Source organism: Poecilia reticulata, chromosome 3 (assembly GCF_904066995.2).
Source record: "Poecilia reticulata chromosome 3, P_reticulata-male-v2, whole genome shotgun sequence".
Taxonomy (NCBI): domain Eukaryota; kingdom Metazoa; phylum Chordata; class Actinopteri; order Cyprinodontiformes; family Poeciliidae; genus Poecilia; species Poecilia reticulata.
Window position 1 is genome coordinate 14,724,527 of NC_088832.1, and position 18,519 is coordinate 14,743,045.

The window sequence follows — 18,519 nt, forward strand, 5'->3', positions numbered from 1 at the left end:
TTTCCTGCACGGTGGCTCGGGATGTTTCTACTCCAGACTCAGTCCACTGCTTCCACAGGTCCCCCAAGGTCAGGAATCGTCTCTTCTCCACAATCTTCCTCAGGGTTCGGTCACCTCTTCTCGTTGTGCAGCGTTTTCTGCCACACTTTTTCCTTCCCACTGAGGTGCCTTGATACAGCACTCTGCAAACAGCCTATTCGTTCAGATATTTCTTTCTGTGTCTTACCCTCTTGCTTGAGGGCGTCAATGATGGCCTTCTGGACAGCAGTCAGGTCGGCAGTCTGACGCATGATTGCGGTTTTGAGTAATGAACCAGGCTGGGAGTTTTTAAAAGCCTCAGGAATCTTTTGCAGGTGTTTAGTTACTTTGTTGATTCAGATGATAAGGTTCATTGCTCGTTCACAGAACCTTTTCATGATATGCTGATTTTTTTGACAGGGATTTTGGGTTTTCAAAATCCCTGTCTCAGTCTTCCTCCAGACTCTGACACCTTGATTTCCAAATGACATGCAAAATTTGCTTTCATCTGAAAAAAGTACTTTGGACCACTGAGCAACAGTACTTAAGTACAATTTTCGTGTATCTGTACTTTACTTAAGTAGATTTAATAATGGGGACTTTCTACTTTTACTCCACTACATTTTACAGTAAGTATCTGTACTTTCTACTTCACTACATTTCTACAAAAGTGTCGCGTTACTCGTTACATCCAAGTCGCGTTGCTCTTTTCTTCCGTTAAAATGTGAAGTTCAGGGACTTAAGGTGGCGCCGTAAAATCCGAGCAACAACGTGACTTAGTGTCTGTTGTCACCCATGCCTCCACCTTTACTCGCACGCGGAGCTCCAGACATGCGCAGTGGTTTCCTCTGATATGTAAAATTAGCAGCGCTTCGCTTTCACAGACGGTGGGACTTCGTCCAACTTTTAGCGTCACTTGGAAGGAAAGCTTAAAGAAAGGTAAGATCTGTGCTAGCAAAGCTAGCTGTACTGAGACACATGTTGCATCTGATGAAAAAAAGTTGTCAGTCATGCGCTGAATTATTGTGTGGAGGTGTTGACTGAGGTGTGGCATATATGGGACAACGCTGTGACCAAAGTCTGCAATATAGTGATATGACATTCAGGAACGATCCGATTCTTCTGGACGGATCTTTACTAAGTCCTAAGGACTGAAGCCTCACTTAGAGCCGTTCTTTGTTCTTGTGTACACTGCGGTAGCTATATATATATATATATATATATATATATATATATATATATATATAGACATTCATTTAATCGCTGAAGGAATAAGTAAAAGTTGAATGTATGAACACAGAGCATGCTCATTGCTCATTGATTGATTTCGCCTCCTGTCATGGTGGCAAACATTGCAGTGGGAGGGAGGATGAAAACAGTCACGGTGCTCATTCTGCTTAGTTACTTGTTGCGCCGTTGGACAGTGTTCATAGTTGAACAATATTTACCGTTAATTGCGATGTTTCAGTTGTGGTTTCTGACATATGCAATATGGGCAACCGCCCAGGGCGTTATTTTTCTAGGAATGGCAGGAGACCTCTGCGGATTGTAGCACAGGATGAAAGCAAAACAGAATGAAGTGAGTTTTAATTGATACTGGTTAAATATATTTCAGCTCTAAGTATTTAATATCTAGGTGTTTTTATGGGAATGTGGATCTTTCAGATCAATCTGAAAACCAATTTTGATAAACTTAATGTTATTGTGTCATTTAGCGCGGGGCGCTGGTCTTGGTCTCGGGTTCGGTGGTCTTGACTACAACTCTGCTACATGGCTCCTTGGTTGCATGTCCTCCACCCCGCCCGCACCTTCTTTACATCCCCTTTCAGTTAGATTTCTTTCTAAATAAATGTGACTAATGAAGTTCATGCTATGTTAGGACAGGAGACAAAATGTTTCCATCCCTGAAATTATGATTCATAGAATCACATATCTAAGTCTAAACTGTTACAGAGAATAAACACAATAAGAACATGTTTAATCTGTGGTAGTGTTCATTAAAATGGCACATTTCTGATGTATTAAAATTAAATACGATCGGCACACTTAATGATATTAGCGATTAGGTAATGCAGTCAGCGAGTACTTTTACTTTTAATACTTAAGTATTTTTAAAAACCAGGACTTTTTTACTTTTACTTAAGTAAAATGTTAATGTGGTACTTTGACTTTTACTTAAGTACATTTTTGACTGTGTATTTGTACTTTTACTTAAGTAAATTTTTTGAGTACTTTCTCCACCACTGCTGCTGCCTCACCGGCTTCGCTTCTGAGCATTTGAATAGGAAAATGCAACAATTCAGCGATTTTGAAGAAAAAAATCATCAGATTTGGTTAAATTAAATGAAAAATAGGTACTTTATAGTACAAACCACAGGGTAAAAATATATATATTTATAAATGATTTTATTATTTTATATTATTTTTCCATGATGACAGGTGAGGCCACTAAAGTAAGAAGTGGAAACACCTTTCAATAAATCCATCTTTTTTTGAGTTGCATAATGCAAAAGACGACAATAAAATAAATGTGAATTAATATTTGGAAAGGAAATGAATATGAATACTGGAGGATCTGAATTTATGTACGATGAACTAACACTGTTCATCTGCTGGTCTGTACTGTAAAAATGAAGATGGTGGTCGTAGTGTCCTACAGCTGGACACGATGCTGAATATATTATGAAATTAACACAAAATGGTTCACTCAAAATTAAGTTTCTTCCCTTCCCTAAATGTAAATAGAAAATCTTAGAAAGTAAAGGAGAGGATCTAGAACTCTGGATTTTTAAGGGAGATTATACCAAGAGGATTTATCAAAGGGTTCTCTGTCTGTGTACTTCAACCTTGTGAAATATTATAAGAGATGATTAAGTACTACCCCTCAAAAGGGAATTGCACAAAGTATTGACTTTAGGTGTGACCAGTCCAGTGAATTTGTAAAAAAAAAAAGAATAACATTTAAATTGACAGTTGTTAATTTCTACATTCATTCTTAGATTCCTTTACTGCAATAAAAAGGGAATTTATTTTTTTAGATTTTGCACATCTTTGCCAGGGGGCTCTAATAAAAATGAAAACTGTTGAATTTTAAAGACGCTAAAAGCAATCAGAGCTTCTAAATTCACAATTAAACATAGCTTTTGAAAATATTAGACAATAAGATTGGCAAAGTCCACAGTTTAAACTTTAGCCCTCATCTGTATATCGATTAGAAACCAACAATGCACATCTTTATCTTAAATGTAATGTTTATTGGGCAAAGATCAGTCTGTTTTTAAGAGTTCAAGAATATCTGTACATGTGTGAATGTACAACACAAAGACAGATGCAGAAACTCTCATTGCTATTCAGGCTTGGAAAGCAGGAGCAGAACACTTGAGCTAACACAGAATGAATATTATTCCGTCATATTCATCCTGCCGCTTGATTTACCTTGTAAGTGTTCAGCAGCTATTACTAAACTCCGTCTAGAAATCACAACAAAGAGACTGAGCAGACTGTTATAATATGCAGTCATTTGCCTGAGATTAAGGAAATCTGGAAACAAAAGAATACATCACGTAAACAACATGAACCACAGAATCGTAGCACGCGACAGGAATCATTTGGCTTTGTTTCCCGTTACAGAGCTGTTTTTTTTAATGCTGACAACATTTCCAAGTTGAAGGATTGTTTCTCTCCAGCATTTAGACTATGTACTTTTTATGTCCTGTGCTCAGTGCAATTTTTTTTTTTACAAATTTGTATACATTTTGTCTTGTCTTGCTGTATCTCACATCAAAGAGAGGCCGTGGAGACCAAAATAGCTCAACGAGCAAAACCAAGGAAACAATTTTCCAAAGATCGTGGCTGAGTTTCAGTGTCAGTGTGGTATTACAGCTCACTTTATTCACAATGTGTTGGAGAGGATTCGGGCCCCGTATGCGCCGCAATTAGAGCAAATTACGTTGATGTACTTATCTGTCTGTGTACTGACGTCAAAGAAGAAAGTATTAAGGGCTTCAGATTTCTTTGTGTTCCAGACTTTAATATTTTGCACTTACAGTACACTGTGGTGGAGTAAGAATGGGATAAGACCCAAGGATAAAATGATTGAAATTTTCAATCTGAGCCTGAACAGTAGGAATGAGCTGCAAACCAAGCATCCCTTTGGGGAGAATTGTATGGATTATATTATCCTGTTGCTGGTCCACAGAGACCCTGGGCAATCACTCAGCTGCTTTATATCCTCTCGTAGGTGGTGCTCGATGCCGCTGTGTTCCTTTCCCGCTCACCTTGAAGAATGTATGATGACTGTGATCAGGAGTTTTCATCTTTAACACCTTTTAAGGTGCAGATTCTTATTCTCTGGCGCTATAGGCCACCGAGATGCTTTGTGTTGCATCGCCATCCCAGCAGCACATTACAATAGATTATATGCTTTTCAAAAATATAGATCCAGACGCCGCTCCAGAATACATTATGAGTTAAATGTGTGTGTGTGTGTGTGTGTGTGTGTGTGTGTGTGTGTGTGTGTGTGAGTGTGTGTACAGATAGTTTAATCTACATTTAACTTCATCTTAATTACAGCATGTTTTTTTTTTTTTCCGTATAAATACGCACAGACGTCTCAGTGAATAACTTCGAGGAATTTGGATTTGATTTGATTTACTTATTTATGTGGAATTTTGTGCAGTGCCAGACGCGGTGATGACTGTGTTGATTCCGGCTCTTGCAAAGACCTATCTCAATCTCCGTGGTTGTGTCCGGGGATTAAGCAAAGCTGAAGGCAGGTGCATCATACGTGGCTCCTCCAGCATACACGGTTCAGGTGCAGCTTAGTCCTCCCGACGCATCGACCTCCAGCCGCAGGCACCTGCTGCATCTTGCAAACAAGACCTTGACTTTCACACCTGTGTTTCGGGCAATCAGAAGGTTTGGATGCTCACACGAAGCCAGGTTATTCAAAAATAAATAAATAATACAAACTCCAAGGTTGTCTTGACATGCACTTAAAAAACCCCACAAAAATATGCAGCCGACGAAGCCACAAGATGTTTCATTTAAAACAGTTTAATTAAGAAAACTTTTTTTTTTTTTTATTAAACAGTTTTTCTTTGTTCCATGAGAAATATTGTAAGTATATTCATCAGGACATGTCAACCACAACAAAGGTGATGATTGAAAATTTGAAATATCCAGCGTATGCACATAGTTTGAAGGCTGCAACCACCCACTCATAAATTTAAGGAGTATTCATGCATTTCAACAGAAATGTAGAAAAAATATGTTTAAAATACTGAATGAAAGCTGAAAAAAAAATTCCCAAATTGCTTCATTATGTACCATGCAATTTAATGACTCAGCTCTGCTAAGTATCAAACATAAAACTGCACTTCTTGGGTAAAAATATTCACATTCAACCAATCTGAGGAGAAGGCTTTGAGCTGTACAATGAGGCTTTTTAAATGCCACCCTTTTGTTTGAAAAATCAACACTGGTTTCATGGGGGGGAGAACAAATTGCTTTGATACTGACAAACACTAAAATAACATCTTGATAGCAGCAGGTGATCATTGTTCAGGCCACATAAAACACCTTTAACCCCTTTGTTAGACATAAATGTTTGCCTCATAGCTTATTTATGCATCTGCAGTTACATAGGGTATATTTTAAACCATCAATTATATATAACACACACAGGCAGGCTGCAGTATTTTCTACATGCACCTCTGTACCATTTGCTGTGTATAGTTATGAATTGTATCTTTTGCATTAGTATAGCCAGTGCATAAACTATTTGCAATGTGTAATAGTTTCTTGTCTTAAAAAAAGAACACGTAAAGACCCTCAAAGCATTTTTTTTCCATTGATATAACTTTGTTGTTTTAAAATTTAAAACACCGTAGATTACATCAAATCATGAAATCTTCAAGAAGTCAGTAATGACCATAATGCAAATCTAACATAGAAATGTATTCTTTAGATACATTGGTATTTATATGTAAATTACCAAAGCATGGGAACCTAAAAGTCACTTTAAACCTTGAGTTCAGCTTTCATTTTCTACAACGGAGCTGCAGAGTCGAAGACGACAAAGGCTGCAACACAAGAAAAAAGAGCTGGTAATAAAAAGAAAGCGGCAGTGATAACAGACTCTTCTTTTTTTATAAAAGGTGGAGCGTGTTTTTCTAAAACTAATCACATTTGTGGAGTCAAATTTGCAGGAAATTAACTTCAAAATTACATCTCAAAGATCCAGACAACCTATGTTTGAATTCTGCCACCCACCTTGTGTTTTGAATAAATTAAGCTTCCACACTTGCAGCATTATATTTATTCATAGTTTTTTCCTTTTCTCTCTGACTTTGTAGTTTTTCTTGATAGTCGTAGCTAATTTATACTTGTTCCCTGCAAAACATCTTATTTTTGTTGCAAATGGTGTCGACATTCTCATTCAGATATTCAGGTTGAAAGGCCAACGACTTCTTTTGTCAGAACCTCCACCAACACGTGTGCTCGGCATCAGCAAAAATGAAGAAATATCTCAGCAATAAGTGACTTCACCTTGATCCTCTTGTATGATTTAAATGATACGGCAGAGATTGAGATGTGAGTGAAATGTGTTCAGTCACCTGCTGCCATGGTCACAGTCATTACGTCTGACAGACGAAAGGAAAGCTAAAGACTGGGGAGTCCTTGAGCTAAACTGAGGTCCATTACCAGCCTATAACAACAGTTCACCCCAAAGTGGGCTTTGTTGCACACACACACACGCCGTCATTTGGTAGTTTTGCTTCCGTGAAGAATCACCACCTTGCTGTATGCAGTTTTATTTTTAAACCTCACACTGAATGCTAACGTTTAGCGCTGAAACCCAAACGAGTTGCATCTTTTGCACATCACTAAACTGGCTTTACCCCCTGGGAATTACTGCAAATGAGTCATCTCTTGTGTGATTTTTTTTTAAATGTTATCATCTTTTCATCATGGGAAGAGGTGATACCAGAGTGGATGTAGTTCGGTGTGAAAGTTTTTCATTTGGGTTTTCAGGCATAGTGAAAGCTCTTTTGTTTGTGGAACCAAAATGCAGCTTATTTTCTTTAAACCGCCGCTGTTTCTATTTCCAACTAAATTTCGCTCACAATATGAAGTCTTGAGCACAACAAAGGCAAGTCTACAGAACTGGTGGTAATTAGAAACCCGTGTGTAATACCAGCAATGACCTTTATTAGAAAATGGTCACATTTTCCTGCTACGTTTCGATTTTTGTGGTTGAATATTTAAACAAGGTTTTCTTAGTCCAGTGTTACATTCCTACATCTGTTTATTAAACAACCCACTGAAAACAAAATTTGATCTGAAGTGTATGCAGCTATGATAAAAATATACTCCTAGATTTTATTTAAAAAAAAAACCATGATGAATAATTGTAAAAGCCTTTGGAGCTTTTAATGTAGTCATTCTACATCCTGTATTTAACTCTTAATAAACAAACAGGGACAAGGACAACTTGTTTTGTGAGATTTAGGTTAGGTGGTTCCGAAACTTTAATGCGCAAAATGTTATTATTTTGTTTATTTGGATGTTTCGACTCCAGCTATCCTGAAGATACCAGAAGGTTTTGATTAACCTTCACAGAAACAGTCCAGTGTGATGAAGAGTAACACCTGAGCATGATGCTGCCTCCCCGATGTCTTACAGTAGATATTCTTGTTTGACTTGCAGGCAAGCAGGAATTATGGCCCAAATGTTCATGCCTGATTTCATCAGACTATGAAATATTCTCCCTCATGGTTTTTTGAGATTTCAGCCAGGCAAAAATATTTTCTTTGGAACAAAATGTTTCTGTCTTCCAACCCATGTGGAAAATATGGGGAGTTGTTGATGCATGTACAAAAAAAACAACAAAACAAAACAAACAAAAATAAAACACCAACCAGAAATTCGTGGATCTCCTTCACAGTTGCTGAACACATTTCATGTCAGCTGTACATATATTGATGCTCTGCCATTTCAAAATAAGACAAAAGCTACAATTTTTATATTTCTGCTTTTTCCTTGTAAATTCTCAAACCTGCTCAGTTTCACTTGGCAAAATTTTGATTCAGGAAGAAAAACCCTCACTTGGTTTTACTCTTCCCTGTAATCAGACTTTCCTTTCAACTCATTTAGACTAAGAGTTTTATTTCAGTCATTCATGAGCTTTGGAAAGGTCAGTTACCAGATCCTGCTTGTGAATAGCTTCCTTTGATTTTATTTTAATTTCATGTGAAGCACTAGAAGTAAAGAAATAAATCTCTTTTAAAAGGATACCTTTAATTCCAGTTTAGAAAAATGTTTCAAAAAATGAAAAAAATGTCAAATGAAAAGACATTTGAAGTCATGCACAGTTTCTAAGTCAGAAACATGCGAATATAAGCATTTTTTATTACAGATGCTTGTTATCCTGTGCCTGTAAAGAGCAACATAGGAGTAAAACCACTTAGAGTCAGAGGGTAGGGTCAAATTTCCTTTTATGTCAGAAATCAGTCTGAATCATTTAGATATAATTTTTTTTATGTATCAGGTGTTTACATGAAAAAATTTATTTATGTGTTCACCTGTTTGTGCTCTTCACAGCTACACTCGGCGTGTTGTTGGGAATGGAATCAGAGCTCAGAGTATCAACCCCGAGGTCAAAGTAAAAGGAGAAGACCCTGTAATAAACCAGATCATCGACAAATTAAAACACATCAACCAGGTGAGATTCTTTCATCCTTTGTGGATTTTATAGAGAACTACATGATTTTACTCTCATTTTCTTCAAATCTATATTTACACAGTTCATTTTGTCAGACATATGGTAACTATGCCCACAGGAAATCTGTTAATTCCCTTTGCTTCTTTGTTAGTTTTTCATAAATTGAGATGCCTCTCTTGTTTATAAGACTTAAGCCTTTCACTTTTTACCTTTAATTCTCATCAAAATGATTTTTTTTTTTTACCTTCTCTTATATTCCCGGTAAGTACCAGCACAGAGAAAAATAGTGACGAATGCAGAATCATTTCTAAGGCAATGAATGAAAAAAAATCAATCATTACACATTTAGAAAGCCATTTGGTCCGCTTTGTGTGCCTTCATATTTACAAAATCTGTTTTTTTTTGCTCTTGTCAAAATCAATGTGGCTTTTTCTACCTGCCAGTCTGCCTTTATGTGCGTGTGTGCTGCCATGGCACCTCTCAGTGCTGTTTATCTCTCCGCATGATGAGATTAGAGCAGTTTACGGGAGCACTTTTCTTTCCTCTCGCCTCAATAACAGCTGCTCTGGCTGCATTTAGGCTGTCGAGCTGCAGCGGCAGCTTCAGATGTCTGTTGCTTCGGGTTCCCAAGTGGCGGGCTGAAGGCCAGGTCATCTCTCTTGACCTCCTACTGGCACCCCCTCCTTCACTAATTCTCACCATCTGTGGGGTGTCAGAACACATAAATCTATATCATAACCATCGGAGAGCCTCTCTTCTGCCTGGTTGACATTCACTGTGTGTGTGCAGTGTCTTTTGCCTTTTTTGCTCTTTGCATCCTAAATGTGTTTCCTCATGTGTCCTTTGGTTCTGTGAATTTTTTAGTTTCAGCAGGAAAGATTGTTTTGTAATCTTGAATACTCGGGGATGGCTTATCTGATTTGGAAATGGTTTATGTGATTTACTTTAAATACTATGGAACAGATTATGATTATGAGCTGTACCCAGATTGTATAATCACCTACAATCTGCTGAGACCAAGTATTTCAGCCAGTGTCATTTTAAATCCCATGTTGTTCTTTCCGTTCCAAGTTGTTAGTTTGACGTGTTTTATTATATTCAGTGCTATTTTACATTTTCATAACATTTTAAATATGCCTGTCATTATATTTTGAGTTCTCCCCTTGCTCTCTCTTACATTGTAACAAAAATAATTTGAAGTTCTTTTAAAATCTACATGCCAGCAGCTGGACATGTAGATGAAAAGCTAACTACAGCTCTCTCCACTTATTGGTTGTCTTGATGAAGATGAATAATAGATTCAAAAGCAATCAATGTTTCATCGCAGTAGCTAACTTTCACTTGAAAAAATGTAGAAATTTGAAACCTCTATTTTGAGTATATTTATTTATTGAGTTGGGAAATATTTCTTTGAATCAAATGTGTTCTTCCTCAAAAATATCAATAAAATAAAAGATTGTTGCCACTCAATAAGTCCACTCACAGCAAGCACTTGTTTCTAGGAATATACTTGTTGTATAATTCTATTTATTTATTCCTAACAAGTTTTTACGTAACCACCAAAGCAGACTGACAGTACATTTACTTCTAACTGAATAATTATACTTTCTGTTATTCTGTAATACTTTGACCCAATTCATTTTCAGACAAATTAGGACTTAAACCTGAGGCTGATGAGAGTTGCCGTTTTTAGGCATCGTTGTAATGACTAAAAATAACAGAAAGGCACGCCAGTGATAAAGCACTGCAGTTTGACAGACTTAATGTCAGTTACTTTTTTTTGATGAATACACTTGGATGCACACGGTTGAGCTATAATTGGGAATCAGTGAGCCAAATCCAGAGACACACGGCCAGCTGACCAGTCATAAAAACGGATTTGATACGCCTAATTTAACTTTGTGTTTTGACCAAAGAGGCTGCACAGGTCAGACTTTCTGAGCTCCATGAAGCAACACAGGTGGACAATTTGCAGTGTTTGAAACCATAAAGCTGTTTTGGGGATGTTGTTGCATATTAGTGTGGGTTTTATGATACTCTATTCACACAGACGGGGATTCGTGTGTGAAATATGTGGAGAAGGTGCTGGCAAAAACCACTGGACCAGTATGCTTAACATGATGGTCAGAATGGGTAATGGAAGCCATGTGTTATAATGTGACTAAAACTTATTGTACTTTTGATAACTTAGCGTAATCTGTTCCTCTAACATTTAGAGCATGAATAGAAATACATCCTTACTGTGATGCATTGTGTTGAAGATGCATATTCATGTCAGGAAGGTGTCACAAGAGGGTGATGGGAATCAAATTATATTTGCATACAGATGTGAAAAAAGTTACAGTAAGCCTTTAAACATTGAGGACTTTATTCAGGGATACTCACATGTTCATGTCTGATCTAATGTTTTAATCTCTGGAAGAGACCACAAAAATTAACCTTGTTTTGCTGAATGAATAAAAAATGTCTTTCTATTCACACTAAAAGTTATGACGTACAGGCAGCCTCCCCCCTCTTTGGTGGAAGAAGCCTCAGTGAGATGTTTCTTGTTGCTACCTAACAATCCCTGAATTCTGCCTGAGGAACATTTGTCCCACTCTTCATTTCCAGCAGAGAGAAGATGAGGGATTTCTTCACATACAGCAAGTCACCCCGCATTATCTTGATGAGATCAAGATCTAGGCTTTGACTTTTTCCAGTGCCTTCTATTTTTATTTTATTTTTTTAATTTTTAGCTAGTCCTGGTGGATTTGCTTGATTTTTATATTTTTTATTTTACAAATGGTCTCAAGTTTTCCTCAGTAGCAGGACTTATGGTGGATTATGTGGTGGTGAGCTGGCCAGATTTTTGCTTCACATTTTATTTGAGGTTCTTTGGATTTTCCCAAACATGTCCTCTACTCTGGTGTCCAAATGAGGAATTTGGACACCAGAATGAGGAATTTGGACACCAGATAATATATAGTCACGCATACATGTTCAAGTAAGCACTTTCATTTCAACAGTAGCAAGAGCCTACTGTAGGTCCTGCATGATATTTTAATCCCTTGCGAGACTCATAAGCTGCTGCAGCCTCAGAAAGCTCTTTTGATCTTGCTGCAGTGTTCACTTTCTCTTCGACAGTCAGAAGGACACCAAACTAAATGTCTGAGCTTTAAACAGGGCAAACCTCCTTCAAAATCCAGGGTTGTGATACGGCGATGTGGGGCATTCGAGTGGGGAATTGCATTGCATAGTGTGTTTTGTTTTCCTTCTTTATATAAATTACTTAAAACTTTCAGTTTTGTTAACATAAATGTTAAATATTCACATGTCCAAATATGCCAGAAAAACATGCAGGCTGTGATAGGAATTTCTCACACTTCCATGTGACTGTTTGTCTGGACTTTAATGAGACTAATGTTTACATTTGCAAAGTTTAAACATAATTGTAAAGTTTCATCTACAGGAGTAAATTTCATGCCAGGCCATTTCAGCTTCCCAAGCTACGTTTTCTTATGAACATTTTAAATATGCCTTACAAAAAGAAGTAGGCAGATTTTCCACAGACACGTTTACAATTACATTCTACAGAGAAAGGTTTATTCTGAATACTGTATTTGTCTATTTTGATATCATACTATATAATCTTTAGTAAGTATATTGAAGCAGGTATCATTTTACTATTTGAAGTTCAAAATTGTATTAAATAGGATCATCATCAGTTGTTTAGTTTTATTTCTCAGAAGTTAATGAGTCAAATTTGCTGAACAGTTATAAGATAATCTGGGCTATCTAGTTGCTTAATGGTTGATTATTAGTTTTTTTAATAAGCTCAGCTGGCTGAGCGGGTTTCTTATCTGTCATAAATTACTCTGCCTCCTACTTAAACAATGACCTTTGTGTAATTATAACACCGCATTTAATTTAAATTGCGTTTTAAATAATCTTTTTGAAAAAATTGACAGCTCAAAATAGGCACAAATAAAATCATTGTGTTTGTTTTTTGGCAGATGTCTAAGGTTAATTATAATGCATATTTGTTCCCCCAGACATGTCTTACTTTAACTAAAAATGTCTCTGAGATGGTTTTTGCTTACCCCCTGTGTTGTTGTTCTTTTCCATCTAATTGAAAAAACAACAATGATGACGTGCCTTGCAGTCTTAATGCCACAAATTAAAGTCCCTTTTTCTATGTGGACAACCTTAACAAAGGTGTTGCAAGTCTGTCAACCGCAGTTAGAAATACAAATAACCCTCTGGCATAATAAAACAGAGTCCTCATTAGTCCCTGGAAATACAAATAGCACAAATGTAAAATGTCAGAGAGTGAGAATGTTTCTGTTAATTAAAAGAAACTGTGTTGTGTGATTGTTGCAATCTTTTAGCCCTTACATGTGTGGCGTATAAAGTAATTAAGATTCTACAAGAGATTTCCAAACATCTCATTGCTGCATTTGTTGGGTTGTAAATGTGACTGGCCACGACTAAACCAGGAACAAATTGGGGTTTTTGAGTTTGCAGATTCTGAAAGTGCAGATTCTAAGCTTTATAATGATGTCAAACACATAGAAATAAGAAAATGAAGTAGCATTGGCCATTTGAATTTTGGGATACTTAACAAGATGGGGAGAAAACATCCCTCAGTTTTTTTTTTTTAAGAATTGTTCCTGAACCTGACCAACTACCTGGGCTTATTAACGATTAAGCAAGATAATAGCAGAAGATAATAGACACGACATGTTACACAGTATTGTTTTTTTAGCCCAAAGAAAACATGATGTAAATAATTATTTTATTTAATTTTTATCAGCTACAAGACGCAGTTCATCAGCATGGCAGACACTACTGCTCATTTCATGACTTTTATCATCCTAAAAAGAATATAAGTTCTGAGGCTCACTCCATGAGAATCAGAATAAGTATTCCTGCAGACATGAATATGTCCAATCATACAAGCAGTCTTAGCATATTTTTTTTTTCCACCAGTATTTCTCTGCTGGATGTTGTCGTCTCTGAAGTATCATATTTCTAGCAGCACGTTACCGGCGTGGGTTCAAGGTGCTATGATGACGATATTAATTAGCCATGTGTTTTCTTCAAACTTGCATCTTATTGGCCGAAAATGATTACAAAAGCATATGAGAAAGGCTGTGAATTTCCCCCATATCCCAAAAACAGCTCGGATTTATTCTGTAAGCAAGCTGAATTCAAACACAAAGTTTACCACTTTAAAACCTCTGAGACTGCTACTTGAAGCATGGAGTTGACTCTTCATCTCCTCAACTGAAGGTGATGAAGTCACCATCAGTATTTTCTGAGTCAGTGGTGGTTTTTATCTGTTTCTTTAATTTCTGCGCTAGCGACTTGCTCCTGGTTTTCTCCTGATAAGTCACAAGTATATTTTCATTTAATGCACAAAAGTGTTTTTATACTCATAGCTGAATTGTGAATGTCTTAAAACAAAAATATAGAACTCTTTTGAGAAAATTGCGTAGCTATGAGCCACTAAACCACTATTGAAAACATTAGTAATTCTTCTAGTTTCAACATTTTGCAGCGTTTTTTGTTCATTTTCTTGGGTAAAAGTAGAATTATCCAATTTAGGGTCTCTGCCTTGAATGCAATCATACAACAGAGGGTTCTCAGTTGTGTGATTTTGTAGTTAAAGCCAACTCGTGTTGAAACAACATTTGCCCTCCTGCACAAGTGCTTTTTGCCAGGACTTCATTGCGTGTGCCAGGAGTGCCTTCAGCACAAGCAGACAAAGAAGACAAAAAAAAAACGACTGCAGGGAAAACAGTGACCCATGCCTTCTCTTGTATGTAGTCACGACGCAGACCTCACAGATCAACGTTCGACAAGCCTGTCTTTGCCAAAGGGAATTTCAAGATTATGTTTGGATTTCATTTCAACAAATTCAAGTTGCCAGCAAAATAAACAATTGCACAGACATCTGCTTCCTCAAGACTAATTGATCTCCACTGCTGGGTCAAATTGATTCTCAAAGGGAAGAGTTTTTGCCATGCTATAGGTGTAAGCCTCATATTGATTAAAAATGTACTGACTTGCAGAATAATTCATCACTGGGCATGGTTTCTTCATGTTGTTGATGCAAATAGGAAACATACAGTATAAACAAACAGAAAAGGATGTGCTCTGATAGGTTTTTGAGTATCTACAAATGTTTTTTTTTTAATGAGAAGAATTTTCAGTGAGGTCAAAGTAAAACTGGATACCCTTTGTTTTTAAGTTTGGATGCAGCTTTTCTCAGAATCAATTTGTCCGCACAGCTTCCTGCCATTTCTTAGGGGAGATATAGAACTACAGTGACTTGCAAATTCACTCATAACTCTCTTCATATTTTGAAATATTGCAACGACAAACTGTGGAACTGGTTCATCTTACAGTGAGACAACAACTTGAAATATTCAATCAAGACTGTGATGGATTTGTTTGAACCAAAGCACATGCTTCTTGATTGAATAGCTAAGACGAAGGCTTAGTTATCTCCATCTACTGATATGCCAGGCTGGTAAAGACTTGCTTGCAAAGTCTTGACTCTGGGGAGTAAAATACAAAACATGCTTTCACATTTTTGGGGAGACATTTTGAAAATGGCTTCATGAAAAAATACATCAAAGTTTGTGATTTTAGCATAACAAAATGTGAAGCAAGTGTCATCATTCAGGATGTATTGATAATTTTCCATGTCATAAATATGTCGCATTGATTGGTCATTAAAGAAACATTAATAAGTAAAAAGATCATTAATAACAATCATTAATAGAAATTAGAATAATTTCTATGTCCTTTAATTAAAAGTAGAGGTGGTGGGCTGCTAGCAGATAGCAGAGTGAGGAGTCTAATATCTCATTGTTTTATAAACCTTTTATAAACTTGTTGCAAAGTAAGCACTGTCTTCAGCTACTGTAGAAACAACTTTGGATAGAAAATGTGTACACACTCATGTCCATTTACCACTGCAATCTGGCCTCACCTACATAAACAAAAATTATTTATGACACCAAATCATTCAGCAATTCCCCACTAATCTATTTAAGATGTTCAATTTACCAGAGTTACAAAACATTTTTGGCAAAAGAGCAAATCCATGAACTTAGAGTAATGATGCTTTCATCTGATTAAACTAAACGCATTTTTAGAGAACACATTTGAACTAATCAAAATCATTTCTTGTCTCTGAAACATGAGTTTAGCTGATTTGTAATCCTACATTTATTTTTTGATTGGCTTACAGTTCTATGTGACAAAGACAATTATAATGCCTTTTTAACATCGTTGTATTTAAATTTCTTAGATTTTTTTTCAAAGATAATCAACTAATTCTAACACTTGCAGGTTTATTTGAACATTTAATAAACTGGTGTCATACCCCTTGTGGTACTATTGTGGTTTTTGAATGGGTTCATTCCTTATTTCTTAAAGATCAATACTGGCCATAAACAACTCATTAATCTAATAATGAACTTTTTAGTTTACATCAGCTTGCTTTTGTTTGATCTCCCATACTATATCAATGCAATTATTTTAAAATTTGTTGTGAGAACTTAGTGAGCGGCAGTGGCATTTATTATTCCGTTTTAATAATAGCAGATCATTAGAGGCTCTTGGAAGAAGCCCTGGCATTTATTGCAGTATGACAATAAAACTGGAGAACAAAGTGTAAGTAATTACTTAAAAGGGCTTATCAAATATCTTTGGTTTCACCTGTAAGTTCATAAAAAGGTTGGGAATTGCTTGTGTTTTAATACAGATGGAGGAGGATAAAACTGTGCAAATAATGTCATGCTCATGAGCTGCAGCCCTTTTGTATTCACATCAGGCACAAGTCAAGAGGCAGCTTGTGTTCACAGTGCTTGAGTCTAGTTTGCATGATCATCTCGCTGGGATTTAATTTGCAAATAGCTCTGACTGGCATCTCTCTCTCTAACCGCTGAAGTGCAGAACAAGTGTGAGCCTGCATGTCTGACCTGGATTGTTTTTCAGCATCTTCCCCAAACTTTTCTTCTGTTTTTTGTTTTTTTTTTAGGAGGTGTTGCTATAATATAATACACAACATAGTGCCTTCTGAACTTGTAATCATCTAATTCTCAAGTAATTTGAACACTATAGTGACACTTGAGAAATGCACAGCTTGTTTTTATGTGCGTTTTGAAGTCAGCGCAAAGTCCTTGTGAAGATAGAAGTGCATAGTGTATGTATACGTTAGTGTGCGTTTTCGTGTGTGTGTGTGTGCGTGCTCGTATGTGTGTGTGTGTGTGCGTGTGTACTTAGTGGGGGTTTATGACCTGCAAAAACATCAATTACATATACCAGTGCGCACACTGATTCCATTGTACACATGAGCGACTACATGCACATCTTGCACATTACACTGTGTCAAGTTTCTATAATGTTGGTGCAACTTATTAATATCAAGAAAAAAACGCCTGAAATTACTTGTTCAAGTCTGCTTGAATGGCTTAAAAGAAACTGGAGAAAATACGGAGAAATACAGGTGAAGGCACAAGGTGATATTTTGCTCATGACGAAACTGTTTTGCCATTATTTATGAGGATAAGAATGATGCTTCTATGCAAATGTTGATGCTTAAAGATTTGTTTCTGCCTATCAGTAATGCTCTTTATGATTTCTATTTATTCGCCCCTGACCTTGACGAGGTGCAGAACCTGCTCCCACCCAGTTTCGCCTGGACCAAATGGAAATGCATCATTACTATTCCTCAGCTGAGGCTGCAGGAGAAACACAAAACAGCAATGCGGCTATTGACAAATCAATCATGCAATCCGAGTGAACAAACTGTGGATTTCATCATCTTCCTGATCAGCAGCTCTTTCGTATGAATTATTTGTCGGCTCCTCTTCTTTTTTGCCTGTCCTCTCCTCTTGATGTGGTAAAACCCATCAAGAATCTATAAGTAGGCCCGGTCCCTGTGTCTCTCAATCAAAATCAGGGGCAAGCAGCTCCTCACCCAGTCTACAGGCTGAATTATTTACCACTCATTGATGTGGTGGTTGACCAGCAGTTTTGCTTGTGAATTATTCATATCCCCTCTCCTCTTAGTCCAAAGGATTAACACTCAAAATGTATTCACAGTTTATGTGTTTTGCTTCTAAATTTGCATACTACAATGCAGCATTTGAATGCTGTAAAAACCCAGTCAGAGAGCAAAGACAATCCTATTAATAAGCATGATCCAGGTCTCTCGATGTATGGCGTTATAAGCAGCTGAACGTGACGCCCAAATACAGTTTGTTTGGTTAATTCCCGTAGAGCAGAATGTCAGGACTCTGAGAGGCATTTTTACGGGAAGCAAATCCCTAAACATGTGGCACCAAGACAGCATTAAAGTCCCACGGGACGCTGCATCGAAAACAGCAGTGTGCTGCATAATGATTGGTTTGTTTGTCTAACCCATGCTCATTGTGACATCCATTACACCACGAGATAAGGACAGTGAATAAAAACATTCGGGGGACAAATCCAGCTAAGCTGCACACCTGTAGATAACTTTATCTGAAGTGCTTGCATGTGCTTACAGTCTGGGCTGCTGCGGCAGCAACAGCATAATCCTCTGTGTTTAATTGGCTAAAATTTGAGGCATTCCAACTCCGTCCTTTCAGCAAAAATGGAAATATTGTCATTCTGCCTGTCTGTGGAAATGCAATGCAAATAGAAATAATGAGGAAAAACAAAATCTCTTTGTCAACAGGTTGTACTGATATGTCTTGGTAATAATTGAGTTAATGGATATTTGTTAAAAAAGGATAGTT

At 37.0% G+C, this 18,519-nt stretch overlaps 1 protein-coding gene across 1 annotated transcript in view; it reads left to right on the top strand.

The window, feature by feature from the left end:
* Positions 1 to 18,519, top strand: part of gpc5a (glypican 5a) — a 129,496-nt gene that overhangs the window by 54,897 nt on the left and 56,080 nt on the right. Inside the window, exon 7 of the mRNA XM_008404364.3 lies at positions 8,623 to 8,743. Coding sequence (XP_008402586.1) covers positions 8,623 to 8,743 — 121 coding nt within the window. The remainder of the gene's footprint in view (positions 1 to 8,622; positions 8,744 to 18,519) is intronic.